Source organism: Paramacrobiotus metropolitanus, unplaced genomic scaffold, assembly GCF_019649055.1.
Source record: "Paramacrobiotus metropolitanus isolate TYO unplaced genomic scaffold, Prichtersi_v1.0 Parri_scaffold0000035, whole genome shotgun sequence".
NCBI classification, from domain to species: Eukaryota; Metazoa; Tardigrada; class Eutardigrada; order Parachela; family Macrobiotidae; genus Paramacrobiotus; species Paramacrobiotus metropolitanus.
The window spans coordinates 1058811-1079521 of record NW_026570255.1 but is presented as its reverse complement, the minus strand read 5'-3'; the positions used below and the strand labels follow the sequence as shown (position 1 = coordinate 1079521).

General features: G+C 43.1%; 1 protein-coding gene and 1 long non-coding RNA gene across 2 annotated transcripts; one reads left to right on the top strand and one right to left on the bottom strand.

The window, feature by feature from the left end:
• The first annotated feature begins 1094 nt into the window (after positions 1-1094).
• LOC129589523 (uncharacterized) lies at positions 1095-3878 on the top strand. Its single transcript, XR_008690610.1, has 4 exons — positions 1095-2117; positions 2324-2476; positions 2540-3109; positions 3325-3878. It is a non-coding gene; the product is annotated as an uncharacterized LOC129589523 (long non-coding RNA).
• Positions 3879-11057: 7179 nt separating this feature from the next.
• Positions 11058-14671, bottom strand: LOC129589530 (uncharacterized). Its single transcript, XM_055484322.1, has 5 exons — positions 13919-14671; positions 12869-12971; positions 12231-12803; positions 11985-12117; positions 11058-11888 (listed from the first exon to the last, which is right to left on the bottom strand). The coding sequence occupies exons 1-3, from the start codon at positions 14555-14557 to the stop codon at positions 12697-12699; spliced, it is 849 nt and encodes a 282-aa protein (XP_055340297.1). The 5' UTR covers positions 14558-14671; the 3' UTR covers positions 11058-11888; positions 11985-12117; positions 12231-12696.
• Positions 14672-20711: the final 6040 nt, after the last annotated feature.

The following is a 20711-nucleotide window of genomic DNA, read 5'->3' as shown; positions in this document are numbered from 1 at the left end:
TGTAAATGTATTGTAATGTATTGCGTATTGTAAATGGTGTACTGTAAATGTATTGTAATGTATTGCGTATTGTAAATGGTGTATTGTAAATGTATTGTAATGTATTGGTGTATTGTAAATGGTGTATTGTAAATGTATTGTAACGTATTGGCGCATGTAAATGGCGTATTGTAAACGCATTGTAACGTATTGGCGTATTGTAAATGGTGTATTGTAAATGTATTGTAACGTATCATGTATTGTAAACGGTGCATTGTAAACGTATTGTAACGCATTGCTGTATTGTAAATGGTGTATTGTAAATGTATTGTAATGTATTGGCGTATCAAATGCACTGTAAACGTATTGTAATTATTGTAAATGGTGTATTGTAAATGCATTGTATTGTATTGGTGTATTGTAAATGGTGTATTGTAAATGTATTGTAATGTATTGGTGTATCGTAAATGGTGTATTGTAAATGTATTGTAATGTATTGGTGTATTGTAAATGGTGTATTGTAAATGTATTGTAAAATCTTGCAGTATGTCGGCGGCATTGTACAACGCCGCTAAAAAAAAGCAAAAAGGCATAGCAAATAGTAACAAATTCTTTCAGTATGTTGGCGTTTTATCACCTTTAAAGGCATTATGCACTACTTGTGAAAATGTGAAAGGAAATACATGACATCGCTGGCCGAAAAGGAACAAACGCAACAGATTGATTTCACATATTTTGTTTTTAGTGCAGTATTTTTACTTATTGACCCATACCAATTTCACACTTGCCGACAGGTGGAAATCAAAATTTCGTCTACGGGAAGCAGCAAAGCGTTGCGATTTGCAGATGCATGAGCGAATACATAACTGCGGCGCGTTGCGGTGGCTTCCAGCAGTGTCGCTGCTCGAGCATCGGCATTAGGTATCGATCGAAAATTATACTCCTCGTACATCTAACGGCAACCCATCTCCGCCGAAGCAGGCTGCACCGCTAAGACTTAATACTGTAAAGGGCGTATTGTATTTTCAATTGTACAGCTTATGCTCAGACTTTCAGTAATAGCATACTGTAAATATCTCACTTTTATCGCTTACCATTCAATCAAAATCATCCGACTACGACCAGAGCCTATCAATTTTTAACTCCTTACAACGATACCAGAGCAAACTAGCTGCTATTATTATTTAATAGCGTGCTATTATTAATTTTGTTCTTTGACTTGGATCAGTATTAATTTCTCCAAGACCGTCATAAGCGAAACCGAAAATTTGATTATCGAAATCTTCTGATACATTTCTATAACATTTACGAGCACCATGTCCCCATCCCCAAATCTTGCTCTCGTACTGAATTTTATGCCCACACCGGTACTTTGCTCCGACGGAATATATGACGAATTCCTAGTGGATGTAATCAGCGACACAGGAATTCTAGTCCGAGGATATGTCTTTGACATGAAGGACGGGTATTTGTTAGTGAAGACCAATTTCTGGGATAAACTTGGCAAATGGATCCCGTTCGACCATCTAATCGTGGGAAGGGAGGTTTTAACATAAACCTCGCACGAAGCATCGGTTGCTGGATGCTCCGACGCCCGAGCGAGGCCCTGATCAGTCTAGGCGCCGGTCGGCCAGCCGTCTGGCTGCCGGCACGCGAGCTGCAAACGCACTTTTATAAACGCAGCTATCCCTGGTCCTGGTGGCTGCGGCATGTTCACGTCGACGTCGGCGGCGTGGGGAGCGCTGAATATCTCATCGGGGAAGATATCCGGTCACGCGTGCAACTACGCTACCGCTACCGCAGATTTGGGCACCCAACGGTGGGCAACGTGTCACAAGACACTTTCCGCAAAACTACTCTGCGGTTACCACTTCGGGTGGGCATGAAACTGCAGAAATGCCTAAACTGCCGCCGTTTTCACGAATATTGGCTGAAATATACCGGGACCCTTATTACGGCTATAGTCAGTGATCGCATGCAAGTGCTGAGCCGTGGTCCGCTGAATCCGCGTTCACAGCGCCAGATTGACGTATTTATTTGCGTCGAAGCCTTCGAGAGAGTTAACTGGGTTGCGCAGTTTCTCCCCGCGGCGCGTTCCACATCACAAATTGTGATCCAAAACAACATGATGCGCTTCAGTATGACCGGTAGATACACAGCACCATAAGCCAAATGGTGTCCGCATGCTATTGCAGGAATGCTCTCATAAAACTTTTATTCAGCAAATTCAGCAGATGATAATTTTTATTTACCACTTCGACCGTAATGCTAGCCTGCCAGGCTGAGCCAATTTTTTGCAAATATAACAAAACTTAACCTGTGTATTATTTAAGTCGTGTTGTAGGTGAGAACGAACCAGCATGCACTCTGTGCGCACTTTGGCAAAGGGGCGAATAAGCGGTAACTGCTGTGAGTCGACCATCGAATCCATCACCTTACCGATACAGGTTGCTATCCTTTCGTACCTCGACATGTACGACCGTACCAGGTTGCGAAGGTACAATACCTTAATACCATAGTAGGCCGACTGTTCCAACCGCTGCGTGTGTAAAATTCGCAGGGTTTCTACAAACTGGAAAAGGGCCATACAATCCACAGCCGTGTGCTCTGATGCAGTTATACCGCACGCTCCAAACCGTTGGGAATCCGCCCACGACTTAGCTTATCGAATTCAAATGTCGGTGACCGAATACACAAAAGTCGTTTATCTTGCGGGGCCCTGGCGGGATTTCCTAGAACCGGTCGCGACTATTCTATCCTATATGTCCATCAAACTGGATTGGTTAGTTATTGCTGACAATGAAACTGACGGTACCGAAGAATTATTTACTACGGGCGACACCACGTTGCTCGCCAAATACCTGCCGCAAATCTGCCGGCATATTGCTTTAAAACGTTATGCTTTCTACCGTTGGCCTTGCTTGGTGGACAGTTTGGACTTTACGTATTCGTTCACCCATGGTTGCTTACACGACCTGCAAGGGGTGTTTTTTAACCACCTTAATGAATTGGCCAATCCAGTAGAAGAGGCGAAATACGTTAAAATACAGTCGTGCATTGTCATTCTGTCCAAGAAGCCATGGTTATGGAAGAAGAAGCACTGGAAATCCCTGCGTTCCTGTTTTAAACAGTATGTTCATTTGGCTGTGTGAATGTGCGAAAGCAGTTTAAAATAATTTTAGCTAACCGGCGTTTCAGTTGTTCCGAAAAACAAACCTGTTCGGCCAATCGCATGTCATCCGAGCTGCCGTCGTACAGAGCGTTGTGCTTTCAGTAGAAGGCGGCGCGTACCATCGAAAAAGCGCATTGTGTTTTCGTAGTCGTTAACAGTGCTGTTTATTACAGATGGAGAGTGCCGCAACCACAAAGTATGAAAGAACTGACTGCAGCTTCCTTGGAAAGAATGCCACGAAGAAACCTAGTCCTTCTAAGTTTAGCATTATGGGCGGAAAAGTTTCAAATTCAGCTGGAAAAGTGCAATTACTCTGTAACTGATAGAAAGTGAAAGTTGTTGTAACTTGTAACTGTTGCCGTTGAAAAATTGCACTCCATAAAAACACGTACAAAGTTGCCCTAGATACTGATAAGATTTAACGATGATCACTCAAGGTAATCCAGCGAGTGTTGAAAATCGATCCTTAATGGAAGAATGAGAAAATTAAAAAAAAACTCCGGTAAAAATAACTAAGTTAATTATTTTTACCGGAGAGTATTTTTATCGGAAATTATGTGTACATTTTACTGTTGTTTTACCTGCAACGTGTCCGCATCTTAAGCTACTCTCAGCACACCGAATTTTATACCCTCGTGACCTTATTCTTATACTGTTGGGGTCTAAATCTAAATCTTTGAGGTCTTAGTCTAAATCTAAATCGTATAGTCTAAATCTTTGAGGCGTATCTTTTTCTACCAGAACAGCTTTGTTATTTCCTTGCTGAAAGCATTCTAAAATGTTTTTAATTGCAGAAATCAGATTAAAAGTGCACGATTGATCCCCCGAAGTCGTTGTAAACGAAACGGTGCCGGCGCATTTTCTATCGAAAGCTGCCCGCAGATTTTTCCTGTAGTTTACATGAGCCATGACCGCATCGCAACGAGTTCCTGTTACACCTAATTTTACCCCCACCCCGAAACTTTGCTTGGGTGAAAAATATGACGAATTTCTAGTGGATATTATAAGCGACACTGGCTTATTAACTCGGGGATACGTTTGCGACTTGAAAGACGGACACTTGTCCGTGAAGACCAACTTCTGGGACGTGACAGGCACATGGACATCGCACTGGAAAAACTTTCGTTTTTGTTTCACTCGGTAAGTTGTTATGGCAGAAAACAGAGCAGAATTGCGGTTTAATTTCCATTCCAACCGTTGCTTTGGTTGTTTGGAGAGAACGTTGAGAGCGGTTGTTGTTTTTAATTTCGCATGAGAAAGCAGCTTGCGTTATCATAGTACTGTGTTCTAGTACGGGTAAAGGAAATTAGGAAATTTCACAATGTTTTTTGTTTCAGCTGGAGAGTGCCGCCACCACAAGACCTGAAGGCTCTCACAACTACTGTTTTGGAAAGAATGCCACGGAAAAACTGGATCCTGAAGAGTTTGTCACTGTGGGCAGAGGATCCCGGTGGAGACGTTTTTTAGCTATGATTAGCGAAATGAATGTGATAATGGTTGGAACTATTTGTGTAATTGTAAGCATAGAGGTGTACCATCGTCCATTCCAGATTCTACTTTGCTGCGGTTGTGAATTTTTCCAAAAAATTCAACAAGATAAATTACACCAGTCCAATTATGAGCAAAGAGCAGTTCTGCACCCAACTTGGTTAAATGTTCGTTGAGAATGCTGATAAAACAGTGCGAACAGTAACAAAACAATCACGTTCATCAATCAATACCAATAGTCTTTTCACTCACTCTGGTAGTTATTGATGGTGACACTAGTAACGGCTAGAAAATTCAGACGCAATTTCAGACACACATGAGTATCTTCCAAACGCCAGTTGTTTTTCTTTGTGCATAACTTGTAGTAGAAATCGCCATCACAATCCGGAGCTTATTTTGGGCTCCGCATGGGAAAAACAACCACACGGCGCGTATTCAAGATACCGCGCTGTACAGCTCCGTTTTTAATATACTCGTGCTTATCTCTATGAGTCACGCCACAAGCACTATAGTGCACCGCACTTGTCGTATGCCAGTCAGCGGGAAATGATGGTTTTCCGTATTGATAGTTGTGTTGGCAGTGAAATTTAGTGTCGGCTTTTGTACCGAATTCGCTATGGTCAAGCCAGCGCAAGTAACAATAGTCAGCAAGGTTGCAGCCAATCAGCGCGTTTCTAGATGCCCCTCGTCAGAAATATCATCTAGTTTAAAGATTACTTTTGAATTAGCCTTAGATATTACAGATTACCTCATTTTTTATATAAAACTTACGAATATGAAACATTTAGGTATGGATATCAGATAGCATTTTGTATTTATTTCGGCATATTTCACATAACTAGTTTTGCACAAAAAAGCCAACATCCGAGAAATACTTTCTCATGAAAACACAATCATAATTTAGTAAAAAAATCGATTTGGATAATGCGCCAGAAGCATAAACGAAAAACTGACAAGAGCGATAGAAATTGCAAAAGAGCCAGCATGGAAGCATTAGCGACTTCTAAATGCATAACAAGTCAATTATCGCCACGATGGCAAGGACAATCATGGATGTCGACATCCACGCACTTCCCGGTGAATTCGCGTCTGGCAAAGGACTGGAGAGCAACACTTCATCTGCCCTGCAAAACATTCAAATTTTTAACCATCAGCATGGTTAACTTACTTACAATAAGATAATTTCAGATGCACAACAACTGCAATCAAGGTTTATTGGAACGCAACAGATGCTGCGTTCCTGATCTACTGCATTCAAGTACGGTTATTCATCATAAAAAAGCGCTGCGTGTTAGGACGTTTAATACACCAGCAACAAAATTGCTGTGCATGTCGACATGCAGTTTTCAAACGAAAAACCTTAAATTAAGAATTAATGTTTTTGTTAACGGAGCATTTGGCCAATAGAATAAAGCGAATGGAAAATGGACACTTTGACATTAATATTCTGTATTGTTTTCATGAGCCAGCTGCAATGGTCAGGACAGTGCAGCAACAACGCATTAATTCATTATTTTTTATTTCTTAAAAAATTATTATTTGAAACAGAATCAGAAAAATGGCAAAAACAAGTTATGGACACTTCATATACGCACCACCAATTACGCACTGATTGCAACTTTTGAAATAGGCATGTCGACATGCAAATAACCGATAAAAAAGACTTAAATCAACTCCAATTTTAATACGTTGAACTTGTCCCTGCTGCACTTTAAAATACCCAAAGAAAACTTTAGGAAAAAATTAAGGTTCTGCTCGCTTCTTGTGTTTAAGGTAACAAAAAGGTCTAATATTCCCCTTAAATTAAAATTTGTTTTATCGTATTGTAGCTGAAAATAGCGCTCTATTACACAACTGGATTACCTGTTGCTTGACTGCATGTCCTCATGCACTTTTGTCCATCTAAGCAGAACCTCCTAAGGATCTGGAAATAAAAACGCACACAATATTGGACACGTGCTATCTTTATGATGTTTAAATTGGAAACTATTCGATAAGCCCTTACCCTAGAACTCGTCCGAAATTGCTGTGGGTCCTCGCATCATTGCATACTGTCGAATGTTGCACGTTTTCCATAAGCATGCCGTGTGTGACAGGATCACGCAAAAATATCAACACTAGCAGTGTTTTTTTAAATGTTTTGAAATAAAATTTGGCTGTCGACAGCCATAAAACAAAAAACGTCAATGCTTCAAACAAAATACCAGAAATGAGAAACCATTTCAAAAGTACAGTTACAAAAAAGTTGAGAATTGCCTTTACCAAAGCTGGCTGTCAAAATCAGCTTGGGTACAACGGCGCTGAACGTAGACTTGCCGTGAGCACTGAAACTGCCATACAGCCAATCAGAAGCAGCATGAAAGTAGCCTACGGTGTGTGTGTAGTCGGCAGCAAAAGTAATGCAGCCACCGCGTGGGCAGTGTCAGGTATTACTCAAAATTTTGTCGTTAACGTTTTGCCTCCAACTAGGTAAATTGGAGGAGTTTGTTTTTTGTTTCGACAAACTTTTGCTTCTTTTTTGCGATTTTTTCTTTTTTGTTTTTGCGACTTTTGCTTTTGAGGATAATTCTAGTCGGTCGACGGATCATGTCCTTGCACAGAAATTATGCCTTTCATAACTGCTTAATTATCAAGGTTCTGCAAAAAAACTTTGCTGCTCTATAACCGCGACACATGGATCAAAATCGCTTTTTAGGTTATGTGTCGTAGCGATCAATGTCGGTCGACCGACAAAGCTTTTGCTTTAGATGCAATATCTTGCATTGTTATTTGCAATGAACCAGAACCGCGACGGCTTCGGGACTGTTGGCAATTAACATGGGCGGAGTAATTCGTAGTGCAGGATTTTGGAATTTGGCTGGTTTATCGTTTTTATTTTTCTGGAATTGTTTCTTGCTGAGCGAGATATTATTTACATGTCGGTCGACCGACAAAGCTTTTGTTCTTCTTGTATTACGTTTGCTGCTGTTTAACGTTTTGGCTAAACAGTTGCGAAGACGCGGGTACGAGTTTCGAATAAATTTTGTAACTTCGATACGTTTTCGTATTGATATAAATCATTACATAAGAGCTGCTGCCAAAATCATGCCGTCGGCACATTTTATGATAAACGTCTTAACATCTGAGGTATGTTGATACAGTTTAGAACAAACTTTTTGACGAGGGTGCGGCTTTAATGCCGTTTCTTCGTCTTACACAGCGCACATTAGTCAAGCTATTGCGAAATAATCTGTAAATCCATATCCGTTAGGAGCATAATAATATCTGAAATTTTTAAAGGAAAAGATATCAGGTGACAGGTACGTTTCACTTCACATGCACGCTTAAAACCATGAGCGGGACTGTTGGCAATTAACATGGGCGGAGTAATTCGTAGTGCAGGATTTTGGAATTTGGCTGGTTTATCGTTTTTATTTTTCTGGAATTGTTTCTTGCTGAGCGAGATATTATTTACATGTCGGTCGACCGACAAAGCTTTTGTTCTTCTTGTATTACGTTTGCTGCTGTTTAACGTTTTGGCTAAACAGTTGCGAAGACGCGGGTACGAGTTTCGAATAAATTTTGTAACTTCGATACGTTTTCGTATTGATATAAATCATTACATAAGAGCTGCTGCCAAAATCATGCCGTCGGCACATTTTATGATAAACGTCTTAACATCTGAGGTATGTTGATACAGTTTAGAACAAACTTTTTGACGAGGGTGCGGCTTTAATGCCGTTTCTTCGTCTTACACAGCGCACATTAGTCAAGCTATTGCGAAATAATCTGTAAATCCATATCCGTTAGGAGCATAATAATATCTGAAATTTTTAAAGGAAAAGATATCAGGTGACAGGTACGTTTCACTTCACATGCACGCTTAAAACCATGAGCGATTAACAGTATTTGTTCTAAATCAAAAATGACCGTGAGTTTCTTAGCAGCGAAGTTTTCTCACGCGGAAAATAAATTCCTTCGTACGTTGCAATCGTGTTGTGACTGTAAGAGTATAATATTATAGTGTCGAATTACAGATACGAAGTAGTGTTCAAGTTTAATCTATGTCAATACGAAATACATTTGGCAACTAAGACGCGGATATGGTGTTGAAAGAGTCGGAACTTGAACATGAGAAACATAATATAACTAGTAGACCCCGCGCAAATTGCGCGCAACATATAGGCACGGAATAGGAACGATTTAAAATCATAAGGATATCATGATTACGAGGACATTTGGGTGCTGTGAACATACCCTGCACGATTAGGCTGCGATGAACAGCTGGTTAGCCGTAGCTCGGTCTGAATGCAAACGGCTATAAATTTAGCCGGCTGTTCATCGCAGCCTTATCGTGCAGGGTATGTTCACAGCACCCAAATGTCCTCGTACTATTTATTTGTTGGTGAAAAAGATCACGGTTAACTTTTCGTATTATGCGTTGTATTGTATGTGCGAATAATTTTTCGTAGCCACGTCACAAACTTGGAGCAATCGTAAATTCTCAAGGTCGGACACCGGAAACAGCATTATGATTCAGAACTATGGAGCACATGTTGCTCATTTGACGTTTCTGGTTTCTGCATATCCCACCCATAAAAATAATTTTTCCACCATGCCCTTTAAATCCGAAAGTATCAGTATGGGAAGTGGTGGGAAAGCGGAATGCAATCCCGTGCAAAAAAAATTGCCACGATTACTGCATCACTTGATGCTCCGCTCGCGCCGCAGCTCGGCGTCGCCTGCGGCTTTGTCTTCGGTTCTTATTCAACTCGTTGGAGAACAATCAGATTTTCTGAAAATTTATGACGCAAAGGAAAAACCTAATGGTCCGTGACATCTGGAGCCACCGTTGCCTACTCTTCTCAAATCAGACTTTTGCTGGTTCTGCTGCTGACTTTGATATGTAAGATGTGTATCGAATGACAGACTCCGTGCAATTGCGCGGTTTAAATCGGCTTTACATCGTTCTGTAGATAATTTTTTGCTGCAGATTTTTATTGATTTTTTTTAAACTTTTTCTCCCAGGCTGCTTCGCCTTCTGCTGGTTGTCACAGATTTTACCAAACAGAAATTTTTAGAAAATCCTTTCGTACTGCTTTCGAGCCATGTCTGCCAAAAAATGCGTATTTCCATTGCTCACCAGTCACCAGCTGCTGCCCTTGGGCGCGCTGCTACTTTAAAACTGGTCATACTTCTGCGGAGGGCAGTTGTCTTAATGATTATGGTTGAAACTGCGCGATACGCTTCGACTCTTCGTTGCTTTTTTCGTCAAACTCTCCTTTCTTTCGGAGTCTGAGTTTCGATGAGAAATTAGAAACGCAAGGCTACCCTATAATTGATAAACATTCAAGTTTCGTTCCAGTGAAACGTTCTGGAAGCCCGTGGCTGCTTGGCAGCAAAGAGGTTTTTGGCTGTTTATTTGAGACAATGGTGAGGTGGTCGGTTCTGCAATGGTGGATTCTTCACTTCTCCCGTAGACTCGGCATGTTACGTTTTTTCAATTTTTTATGAAACTGGAACTGTTTTTCTCAGATCTGACTTTTGATGGCTCTACTACACGATAAGAGCTATCGAATAGATTCTTATCGCAACGCAAAATGGACCTACGATAGACGGTACGATATACGGTAGGCTCTTCTACGTCATCACGGCGTACCCTTACCGGACCGTTTGACGGTAGGATTGACGGTAGAAGGCTGAGATATCGTAATGCCTACCGTTGACATCTGCGATATAGCAACCTCCCGTAGTGGCAGTGGCATGAAGCACAACGTGTGCAGCTGCCAAATCATGCAACTTTAAAATTGTTCTGGTTTTTAATTCTTCTTGATTCATCAGAAAAGGATATTAGAAGAAAGATAAAATTCTAAGGAATTTTTTGATACCAAGCGAGGGCAGTTTATCTGAAAACGAACGATTCTGCAGCCATCTGAATTTAGCATGCCAAGCTTACGGAGCCGTTGGAGTACTCTGCGCGAGCTGCCATTTAAACTCCATAGGCGCCTGTGTTAAAATTCAAATGCTCGTAGAAAAGTTCATGGGCTGTTAAATCCGGATGTTTTGGTATCAAAAAATAGTTTAGAATTTTAGTTTTCATCAAGATTTCAGCTGAACGATTGTTACCATCTGCCAAAGCCTTAAAACTTATTTGAACCACAGCATGTTTCACGTCAGAGGCAGGATTGGACCGTATCGTTTACCGTCTGCGCGCTGCGATCACTCTAGCTTATCAACGGTATAGCACGATACGATGTCCCACCGTATCGTACACCGGACCGTATATCGCGTCTGTGGGGCGATAAGAATCTAATGATACCAAGATATCGAAGTTTGGTCTTGTGTGTGGCTAGGACTGACTCCCCGCAGTTGAATTTTGAGCACTTCTTATTCTTTTAGTATAAAGGATGACACTGTTGCACTTATAGATTTGCACATCCATGAACGAAACCGACAGTGGATTTATTACTGTTACTGTAACGTCAGTAAGTAAGCTAACGTAAAGTGTCAGCTGATTGTTAACACGAGAACATTTTGCCGAATATTCTACAACTATACACACATACTGCCAGTGCTACGGGCTATTGCGAGTTGTTCTTGGGGAAAACCAGCAGCCTCATCGTCTGAACGATCCACTCGTGAACGTCCTGGTGCGGCCGGAAGAGGCAGTGGATGTAACCGTGGTCGTCCAGGGTGACCGGCTGCACGAGCAGTGTCGCGTAGGCCGCCGGTCCAGGACTGTTGTCGCGCCCGGGGTCGGCGTATGATCGGACTTCCTGCAGTTCTTCCGCGGCGGGTCCGGGAAGCCCATACGGCGCTTCCCAGGGGCCCTAGACGATGCGTCCATGCTGCCCACATCACGTGATTGGGAGAGGGCGTGGTTGACGCGGCTGAAACTGTACTGCTGCCCGGTGGTATCCTCCTCCAGCAGCGCTTGCGGCTGTCCGACATCGAAGACGGGCAGTTCTAGTGCAGCCACGCCACACCGCGCCAGCCGACCCCGGCAGGCGCACTGCAGTGGACCATCGTGTCCTCATTGAGACGCGGCCGGCTAACCATGCTATTGGTCACGGCAGCACTCGGCGCCAGCCCGGGCAAGATGATGCGGTCGTCCTGTCGGTAGTGCAGCATGGCCTCCAGCCAGCGTGTCGTTCACTAGCAGGAACTGTTTTGAGAAAATTTTGTGAGCATTATGCTTGAAATTCACAGGCTACAGAAATTCCGCCGGCATTTAGACCACACAATATTCTCGGGTATATCGACATTGGCTCTGCAACACAGTAGGAATTAGAGCAAACGAATGTAAAATTGAAAAAAATTCAAATTTCAGTACATCATGTTTAACGGTAATCTCAGTTTTTAATACCTAACTTCGCAGCTGATCACCGATATGCGCTGCCCACAGCGCTAAGCTGTGAAAGACCAAGTTCTTCCGGGGCATGCTGGCCAACGCAGCTATTGTCAGACCCTTCAGATGTTCTGGCGGCGGCACTCTCCATCTGAAATAACACATTTGCTGATGGATTCGTAAGTTTTGCCCCGACACCCAAAGCGGCAGTTTGAACACACAAAAAAACATTAATCTGACAAAACCTTATCCGTAACAATTTACCGGGTAAAACATGCACGAAAGCTTTTCCAGTTTGCTCTTCTCCAAAATCGTGACTGTTTAGACAGAATGTCGATGCACGACTGTATCTCAGTGAATTTCGATTTTCGTATTGGATTGGCCACTTCATTCAGGTGATTAAAAAATGCTAGTTGCACATCGTGGGACGATGCAGTGCTGAACGAATATGTGAAGTCAAAACTCTCCACTAAGCCCGGCCAGAAGTGGTAGCCACATCGTTTTAGGGAAATATAGCAGCAAATAAGCTGCAGCGGTTCGGTTGGAGACGAGGAATCGGTTGTAAATAGTTTTTTTGTGCCGGCAGATTCGTTGTCAGCGATCACCAGCCACTCCAGTTTGACGGACATGTAGAAAAGGACGATCGAGACCGTCTCTAGGAAGTCCCACCAATGTCCAGTCACATAAACGACGGTGGTGTTTCTGGTCACGGACATTTGAAGGCGATAGGCTAGGTCGTGGGCGTTTTGAGGGTCACATCGATAAGAACGATGCGGTATAATTGTGTCACAATGAACGCCTGTGGAATGCATGACCGCTTTCCAGTTTTCAGAAACTCTACAAAGATAACAAACCCCAGTCGTTGGATGAATCATCAAAACCTGACGGGAATACAAGGTTACCTTTGCAACAGCGTACGGTCGTAGATGTCGAGATACGATAGGACGTCTGCCAGTATGTCGACGGGAATGCTCCCGCTGTTCGACGTCGTTGGATCTGGGTAATCTATGTTCAAAGCCAATGTGAGATTCCTCTCAACGCTTTCTTATTTGCGGCATTTGACGAAACGCTCTCAGATGGTTTCAGAATAAACACAGTTCACATAACATAAAAGTGTGGTTTCGCTACTTGTACTCAAAATTTTGATTATTTTACATAATAATAACTTTGAATCTGGACACCGCTGATATTTGATTAAAATATTCATTTTGACATTAAAAAAGTGCCGGAATGCGGTATCGGTGCAACAACGATCTTTGTAGCTACGAGAATGCGCATGATACGAGAATGCTTTATGATATTTTGTAGCCTAAAGGATTCATATACATAGGCGAAAAAACCGTTTGTGCGCGCAACATCTGGTTCGGGAGTTATTAGTGAAATTAAATTCCAAAAGTTTAAAAGCGCGGAGGTGTACCAAAAGTCTCGCTATGTACCGATGCTCTTCAAATTTTGCACGAAAATGCACATTACTGGGAATATCGTTTTGGTACCGAACCAACTTTCCAATATTTTTTTAAAGTTTTAAATTAATTTTTGGACCATTTTAAAATTCATTTTAAAATTTGAAAAAAAATGGTAGAAAGCTGGTTCGGTACCAAAACGAGTACTGTGCATTTTCGCATGAAGAGCATCGGACATAACTTTCACCGCGCTTTGAATTTTATTTCACCAATAACTCCCGAACCGGATGTTGCGCGCGCAGACGGATTTCACGCCTACGTGTACAAATCTTTGGCTACAAAATGTCATAAAGCAATGTAAAAAGTGTTTGGGAGTGCGCGACCGTGAAAGTTCCCGTGTATGTACCCGAATTTGTTACTATGTACCCGGCCAAATCCCTTAAGCAGGTAATTATTGTAAGTTACTGAACAATTGAAAATATTTTTATGAAAACGACCATTCACTTTAATATCTACAGCTTAAACCAAGGTCATCATTAACACATTTACCAGTATTGTCGAGATGCAGTACAGTTTCTGGTGGAACTGATTGTGCTGCGGAACCAGACGCGACAAGATAATACGTTTGACCCAGAATAACCTTTCGAAGGCGTCAGCGCCGGTGAGCCGCTCGATTCGTTGCTGTGCCCTCCTCTTTAGTGGGCCACGGCTCAGCAGTTCCATGCAGTCGTCCGCTATAGTAGTAAGCAGGGTGCGCGTATCTTCCAACCAGTCAACATGAAAATTAGGGCAGCTCAGGCATTTCTGCAACGTCTCGGCCACCCGTGACTCCAGCTGCACAACCGTTTTGCGAAAGGTGTCCTGTGTCACGTTTCCCCCTCGACGTCCAAATCCGCGGTAGCAGAAACGCTGCTGTACATAAGAGCGTGCGTCTTCCCCGATGAGATACTCAGCGTTCCCCACACCGTCGACGCTAACCTGAATACACCGCAGCCACCAAGAACGGTTACTGCTGCGTCTATACATGTGCAGCTGCAAACCGCGTGCCGGTAGCCAGACGGCTGGCTGATCGGGACCAAGGCTGATCAGTGCCACGCTGCGGCGCCGGATCATCCAGCAACCGATGCTCCGTGCAGCATTGATGCAGAATCCCCTGTTTGTACGAACAGGCGGTCGAACGGGATCCATAAGCCGGTTGCGTCCCAGACATTGGTCTTCACGGACAAGTGCCCGTCTTTCAAGTCGCAGACGTATCCCCGGATTAAAAAGCCTGTATCGCTGGTTATATCCACCAGAAATTTGTCATATTTTCCACCGGAACAAAGTTTCGGTGTGGGTGTGAAATTCGCTCGAACAGGAATACGGTGGATGCAGACATGGCGTTAACACAATGATGGAATGGTAAGAGAACTTTCGAAAAAAAAACTTCCGTTTCCGTTTGCAATGATTTCGCGCACTTAATCATGCAACGTTGATTTTATCCTTGTCATAGAGTAAATAATAAAACGTTTTCAGCTAGGAACAAATGAAAAAATTTGATAGAAATACGTTTGAATGATCAAAATTGCATTACACGTACGTGGGAGTTTAAGGATTTTGTAAGCGCCAGTGCATTAGCATCCGATCCGGTGTGTGTCCGTAACCGTTGCTCAACGCAGTTAACAGCATATCCAAGATGGGCAGCGCGTTGGTTATAGGATCAAGTTCGATCGATACTTCTGGTCGACCGGTATGGGAACTATGGGAATACCGAACACGGTATAAGCTTACTTAGTCATGCCGTATACATTGCTTTGTCTATGCTGCGCTGGTATAGAAAATCGATTGGGCGCAAACGGTACGCGTTAACTGGATACTACTGTGCCGGTTGGTTCACTGAAAGCAGGCGTACGTTGGAGTTACTATCGCTAGCCTATAGTAAGTACTTGGCTTGAGTTAACTCAAGTGCGTATTCATACCAATTAGATTGCCATTTCTGTGCATAGAATAACTATTTTGTTGTATGTTGCAACAGTTATTTTACTTATAGTTACTGTTCTATTATAGATGCAGACGCAGTCGTCCAGGATTGAATTACGTACTATTTCTGCATTCTACAGATACAATTAGAATTTTTTGTTATTGTTACTTGTGTAATACGCGATGTAAACCACTGCATTTTATACTGGCTTTGCCACTTTGTGCAAACAAATATTAGCTGAATGCGCAAGAAAAACTTTCATTCAAAATTAGAAACTCACGAACTGGAAGCTGTAATAAGAAACCTTAATTTTTTATATCAATTTCTTGTATGAAGGGCTTGAAAATACTAGGATTTTTATGCCTTCTATCACAGGCCCGAATGTCATCCGGTGTTATTGCTTGCACCATAGCAGTGAAATGAAATTATTTTTATTTTTTATTAACCCGCTGACGCCCATTGGTGTTGGGGCGCAACAGCGTTCTAATGCTAGATCCAACTGTGATCCAGAGATGGCGACCTAAACGGAATAGATCCCGTGGAGCGAGCAATGCGATATGTATTGCGAGCTATGCGGAAACACAAGACGTCGCACCGCTAATTGATAACTTTAATAATATTGAAAATCTGCACAACAGAAATCAACATAATGATCGGCGCAGCTCGATCGTCAATCGTAGAGCCAATTCTACAGTGTGCAGCACGTGCTATGCCGCGCCCGCTGACACAACTCAAGCCAATCAGAGCGAGACACAACACAGACCGTAATCCAAAGGCGTAGCGCCTAGCGCCACGGACGTGAACGCTAGTGAAGCCTTGTCTCACATGCCTCTGGGGGGATGCCGAGCTCCGTTGAGGCTGGACACACTCCCGAATCCACGAAGAGACGATCGCCGGTGTCTGTGCGTGCTCAAAACATCAAATTCTCTTATTCCATTTATCACATCAACTCCAAATGCACAATGTGAAATAAAGAGATCTGTATCAAAATACTATTCCATATCAATTCTAATACAAAACAGATCAACAGTTAAACAGATCAACAAAAGCAATTAATCAATGTAGACTAGGATCCTCCATTTCTGACTCGTAAAGGTCACAGGTCCTGTCCACCGTTTTCCGCACTTTGGCCCATTCCGCTCTGTTGAGCAATTCCGCGCATCCTTAGTGCGACTTTTCATCACAATCCGCTTGAGAATAAGGTGCGTATCAAGTACGACTTAGGAATACTGCTTCAATCTTTGGAATATGGTGCGTATCAATTGTACGACTTTCAAATGAGATCCATAAAAGGTCATGGAGGGACGTCAATGAAGACAAGCGTAGATCGCTTCCTCCCTGGTAAAGGTCATCCTTTGTTGAGATGATCCGGGATGTGCGACTCGTATTGGGTTAATGGTCCCAAAAGGTCATGCGACTTAAATTCTGATACGGTGACTCTCTTGAGCGGGGTCATCCGACTTCTCTTCAAACTTCCATCAAAGGTCATGGAGGAACTTAGCCAATTTTCTGCGGCCGTCAAGCATTTCTTCGCTTGCCTCCCTGGTAAAACTTTCGATTTGACCTTTCCGTCGCACATCCAACTTCAACATGCCTTGAGCGGCCAGAGTGCCGGCAGAGTTTACCGTAACATCTCTGATGGGGCCGGCTAACTACCGCATTAAATTTACCCCACGACGCTTCCACATTTAATCTTTGACTCTTGTTCGCCGCTTGTGGCCCACCTTCGGTACGAGAGGTCTGGCTTGATTACCGCTGCTTCTCTCGTTGATTTATAACACTGAGTCGCTTGGAGAGATTGCCGGCATAGTTTACCGTAGCAACTCTAATGAGGCCGGCTGACTGCCGCATCAAGTCTACCCCATTAATATTTCCACCTGTTGTCTTTCTCTTTTCCGCCGCTTCTGGCCCCCTTCGTCTTCAAGAGATCCGGCTTGATTACCGTAGTTTCTCTAGTTTATTTATAACACTGAATCGCTTAGAGAGGAGAGCCGGCTAACTGCCGTAGCAACTCCTTTGGGGCCGGCTTTGGTGACCGAATCAATTTTAACCCCAAACACTTTCCACATGATTTCTTTCTTCTGATTCTGTGCTATAAACGCTGAAAACAACAATTACACGAATGCAGTTTAAGTTAACATGTTACGTGACCTTTATACTTAACCATGATATTCGCTTCTGATGACCTTTCGTGACCTTTTTCGTTACATCATTAAGGTCATTTGCTTCATTCTAACGCGGTGACCTTTCACGTTTTGTCGTTTACGCCAGTTCAAGTGCTCCGTCGTTAATCAAACATTCAACAGAGTTTCTGATTTACTTTCCATCCTTTCCGATATTCAGTTTGAACATATCAAAGTCAGACAGCCATGCAGTTCAAAAGGTCATTCAACGTCACTGCGTTTGTTCCGACGATAATATCCATGGCCGCATCAGTTATGGCCGCCCTCACGAATTTTTATTGTTGTGCCCCGGTAGTATGTACACCGGTACGTTTCTCGCTGGTATACCGCTAGCATCCGGTTTCTGGGGGGATAATGCCGAGTCCGTTGGGTCGATTTCCTGGCTCTCTGTTTCAACAATCTTCAACTTCGCCAACGATGCCAATGATGACTGGGCCAATTTCGGCTCATTATTCTTCTCTTCTTGCGGCAAGGTCTCGTGACCTTTCGGTTTCTCCGTTCCCGTAGCCTCTTTCAAGGATTTCTGAAACACTTGACGCGCCGAATCGCTTTCCGCATCTGCTGCCGCTTTTTCCATGGGGAGCATGACCTTTTCTTTCTCCCCTTCTTCCGAAGTTTCATGGTCTTTCAGTTGTTCCGTAGACGCGGAAATCTCTTGACCTTTAGGTTGCGCTTCCTCTTCCACGGTTCCATACGTCTCTTGACCTTTAGGTTATTCGTCTTTTTCTGACCAATTCCCGTGACCTTTCAGTTGGTCTGTCACTTGACGTTTCACTTGACACTTGGTTCATTTGACAATTGACCTTTAGGTTTATTTGCGCTTGACCTTTGGTTCGTTAGTCACTTGACCTTATGGACTTCGGTGATCCGGCTTCACAATCTCGTCTGGTGACCTTTCATTTTTGCTGATCCAGATCTTTCGTGACCTTTTGGCTGTTCCATTTGGATTTCTGCCCGAGTCTCTTAACCTTTCGATTGACCTTCTTCCGCTTTTGCTTCAATCGACGTTTGCACTTCATTTTGTACTTCAGTCAGAGTCCGATGACCTTTCGACTGGACGATAATTTCTGAAGATTCCGGACTTTCGTGACCTTTTCATTTGAATTTCGGTCGGAGTATCTCGACTTTTCGATAACCTTTCGCTTCTCTCGTATGATTCAGTCAGAGTCTGATGACCTTTTGACTGGGAGACCTTTCTGTTGACGTTTCATCCATGATGACCTTTCTGACGTCTGTTTCGATGACCTTTTAACGTTTTTGATGACTTTTCGTCCGAGTTTGGTGACCTTCCACTATACTTCGTATGACCTTTACACCTTCCAAACTTCCATTCCTAGTATCGTAAACTCCCGTTAATCTAATTTTTCGGATTAATATCTCTGCGTCCTTTAGTTATCCGATCAAGGAGTTCTTTGTCGGCCGCATCTTCCACTTCACCTTTCTGGGTGAGCAATTCTGTGGGAGTTAGTTTCTTCTTCTTCTGTTTTACCTTTCGCTCATCGATTGCTTTCGCTATATCACGGCCCAATTGTTCAGCTTTCGATTTGACCGCTTCTATCTCTTCTTTTCTCTTTTTTATGAGGTCTTTCTCATTGTCGGTAGCAGTGCGTGGTTCGAAAAAAGGATCTTGGTTCGGTTCAAGTTCTTTTTGCGAAGCGCGTTCGGCTACTTCATCTTCAGTTCTGGTGACCTTTCTGCCAAATTTCCAGCTTCCGTGTTTAACTTAATTGTAACTGCTGTTTCGAAATCTTTATCTTCTTTCCTTTTTCTTCCTCTCTTCTTTTTCGGTTTGTCTCCGCTCGTATCCGGTAGCAGAGAGCGTGCTTCGAAAAGTTGGCTCGTGTCGTTTTTCGGAGCGTGCTCGCATTCAGCTTTTTCCATTTCGGGTAGCAGAGGTGGTTTGAAAAAAGATTTCTCCGAGTCTTTTTGAGTACGCTCTGTTACTCGTTCTATCGTTCCTTTTTCTTCATCCGGTAATGGGGGATGCCATGGTTTTAATCGGTCGATCGAAACCGCCTTTAAGTCTGCTTCTTTCTTCGGGTTCTGTTCAATGACCTCCGCTTCGTTTGCTCGCGGGAAACTGAGAATCTTCCATACTTTGTCATATTTCGATTTAAAGTCCGATTGGTTCTCTTTCTTTCCTTGTTTCGTATCCTTTGGAAGTCGTATCAACACAAAGTCACCCACCTTGAAATTCGGTTCTGACTTCCTCTTATTATATATCTCTGCATTCTTTTCGTAAGCATCTTTAACGTTGCATTTCGCTGGAAAGCTAAGAATTTTGGAAAGCTAAGAATTTTCCACACTTTATCATATTTTGCTTTAAAGTCGGACTGGTTTTCCTTCTTCCCTGGTTTCGTATCCTTCGGGAGACGTATGAGTACCAAGTCGCCTACTTTGAAATTCGGGTCCGACTTCTTCTTATTGTAAATTTCCGCATTTTTTTCGTAAGCGTCTTTGATGTTGCATCTCGCCACTTCTTCGGCAAAGGTCAAACTCTTTTTCATGGTCTCCACCCATTCATCTGGGGTCCCATAATCGTCTGGGATATTCGTTTTTGTGACCACATCCTCCGGCATGGTCATTTCTCTGCCGTGCAGCATATAATATGCTGAATATCCGGTCGTGGCGTGTACAACTCTGTTCATCGCCGAAATGACGTATGGAAGGTACTTGTTGAACTTTCTTTCGTTTCCCGCTTTCAAGTATTGCGCCAAGCCGTCCGCAATCGTCTGCATCTGTCTTTCGACTTGGCCTTGGCCCTCTGGATGGTATGCTGTTCCAAATGTGTGTTTAATCTTAAACACATTGGTGACCTTTGTCAACACCTCGGCCGTAAAGTGCCGTCCACGATCCGTATGTAGGATGTGCGGTGCTCCGTGTACCAATATCACGTGCTTTACGAACACCTTTGCAAATTCTTTGGCTGTAGCCGTCTTCATTGGTACGGCAATCACGTATTTCGTCAGCTGATCGATGAACACCGCTATGTACTTATATCCCCGTTTCTTCGTTGGTAGCAGTGGTCCTTTCAAGTCCGCGTAGACCCGGAAGAACGGGTGTCCGACCTTTATTTCTTGTAATTTACCCGGCGGGCATTTCCTTGGTGTCTTACGAAATTGACATCCTTGACAGGCAGTTATGTAATTCTTCACGTCTGTGCTCATTCGATGCCAATAATATTGTAGTCGGATTGCTG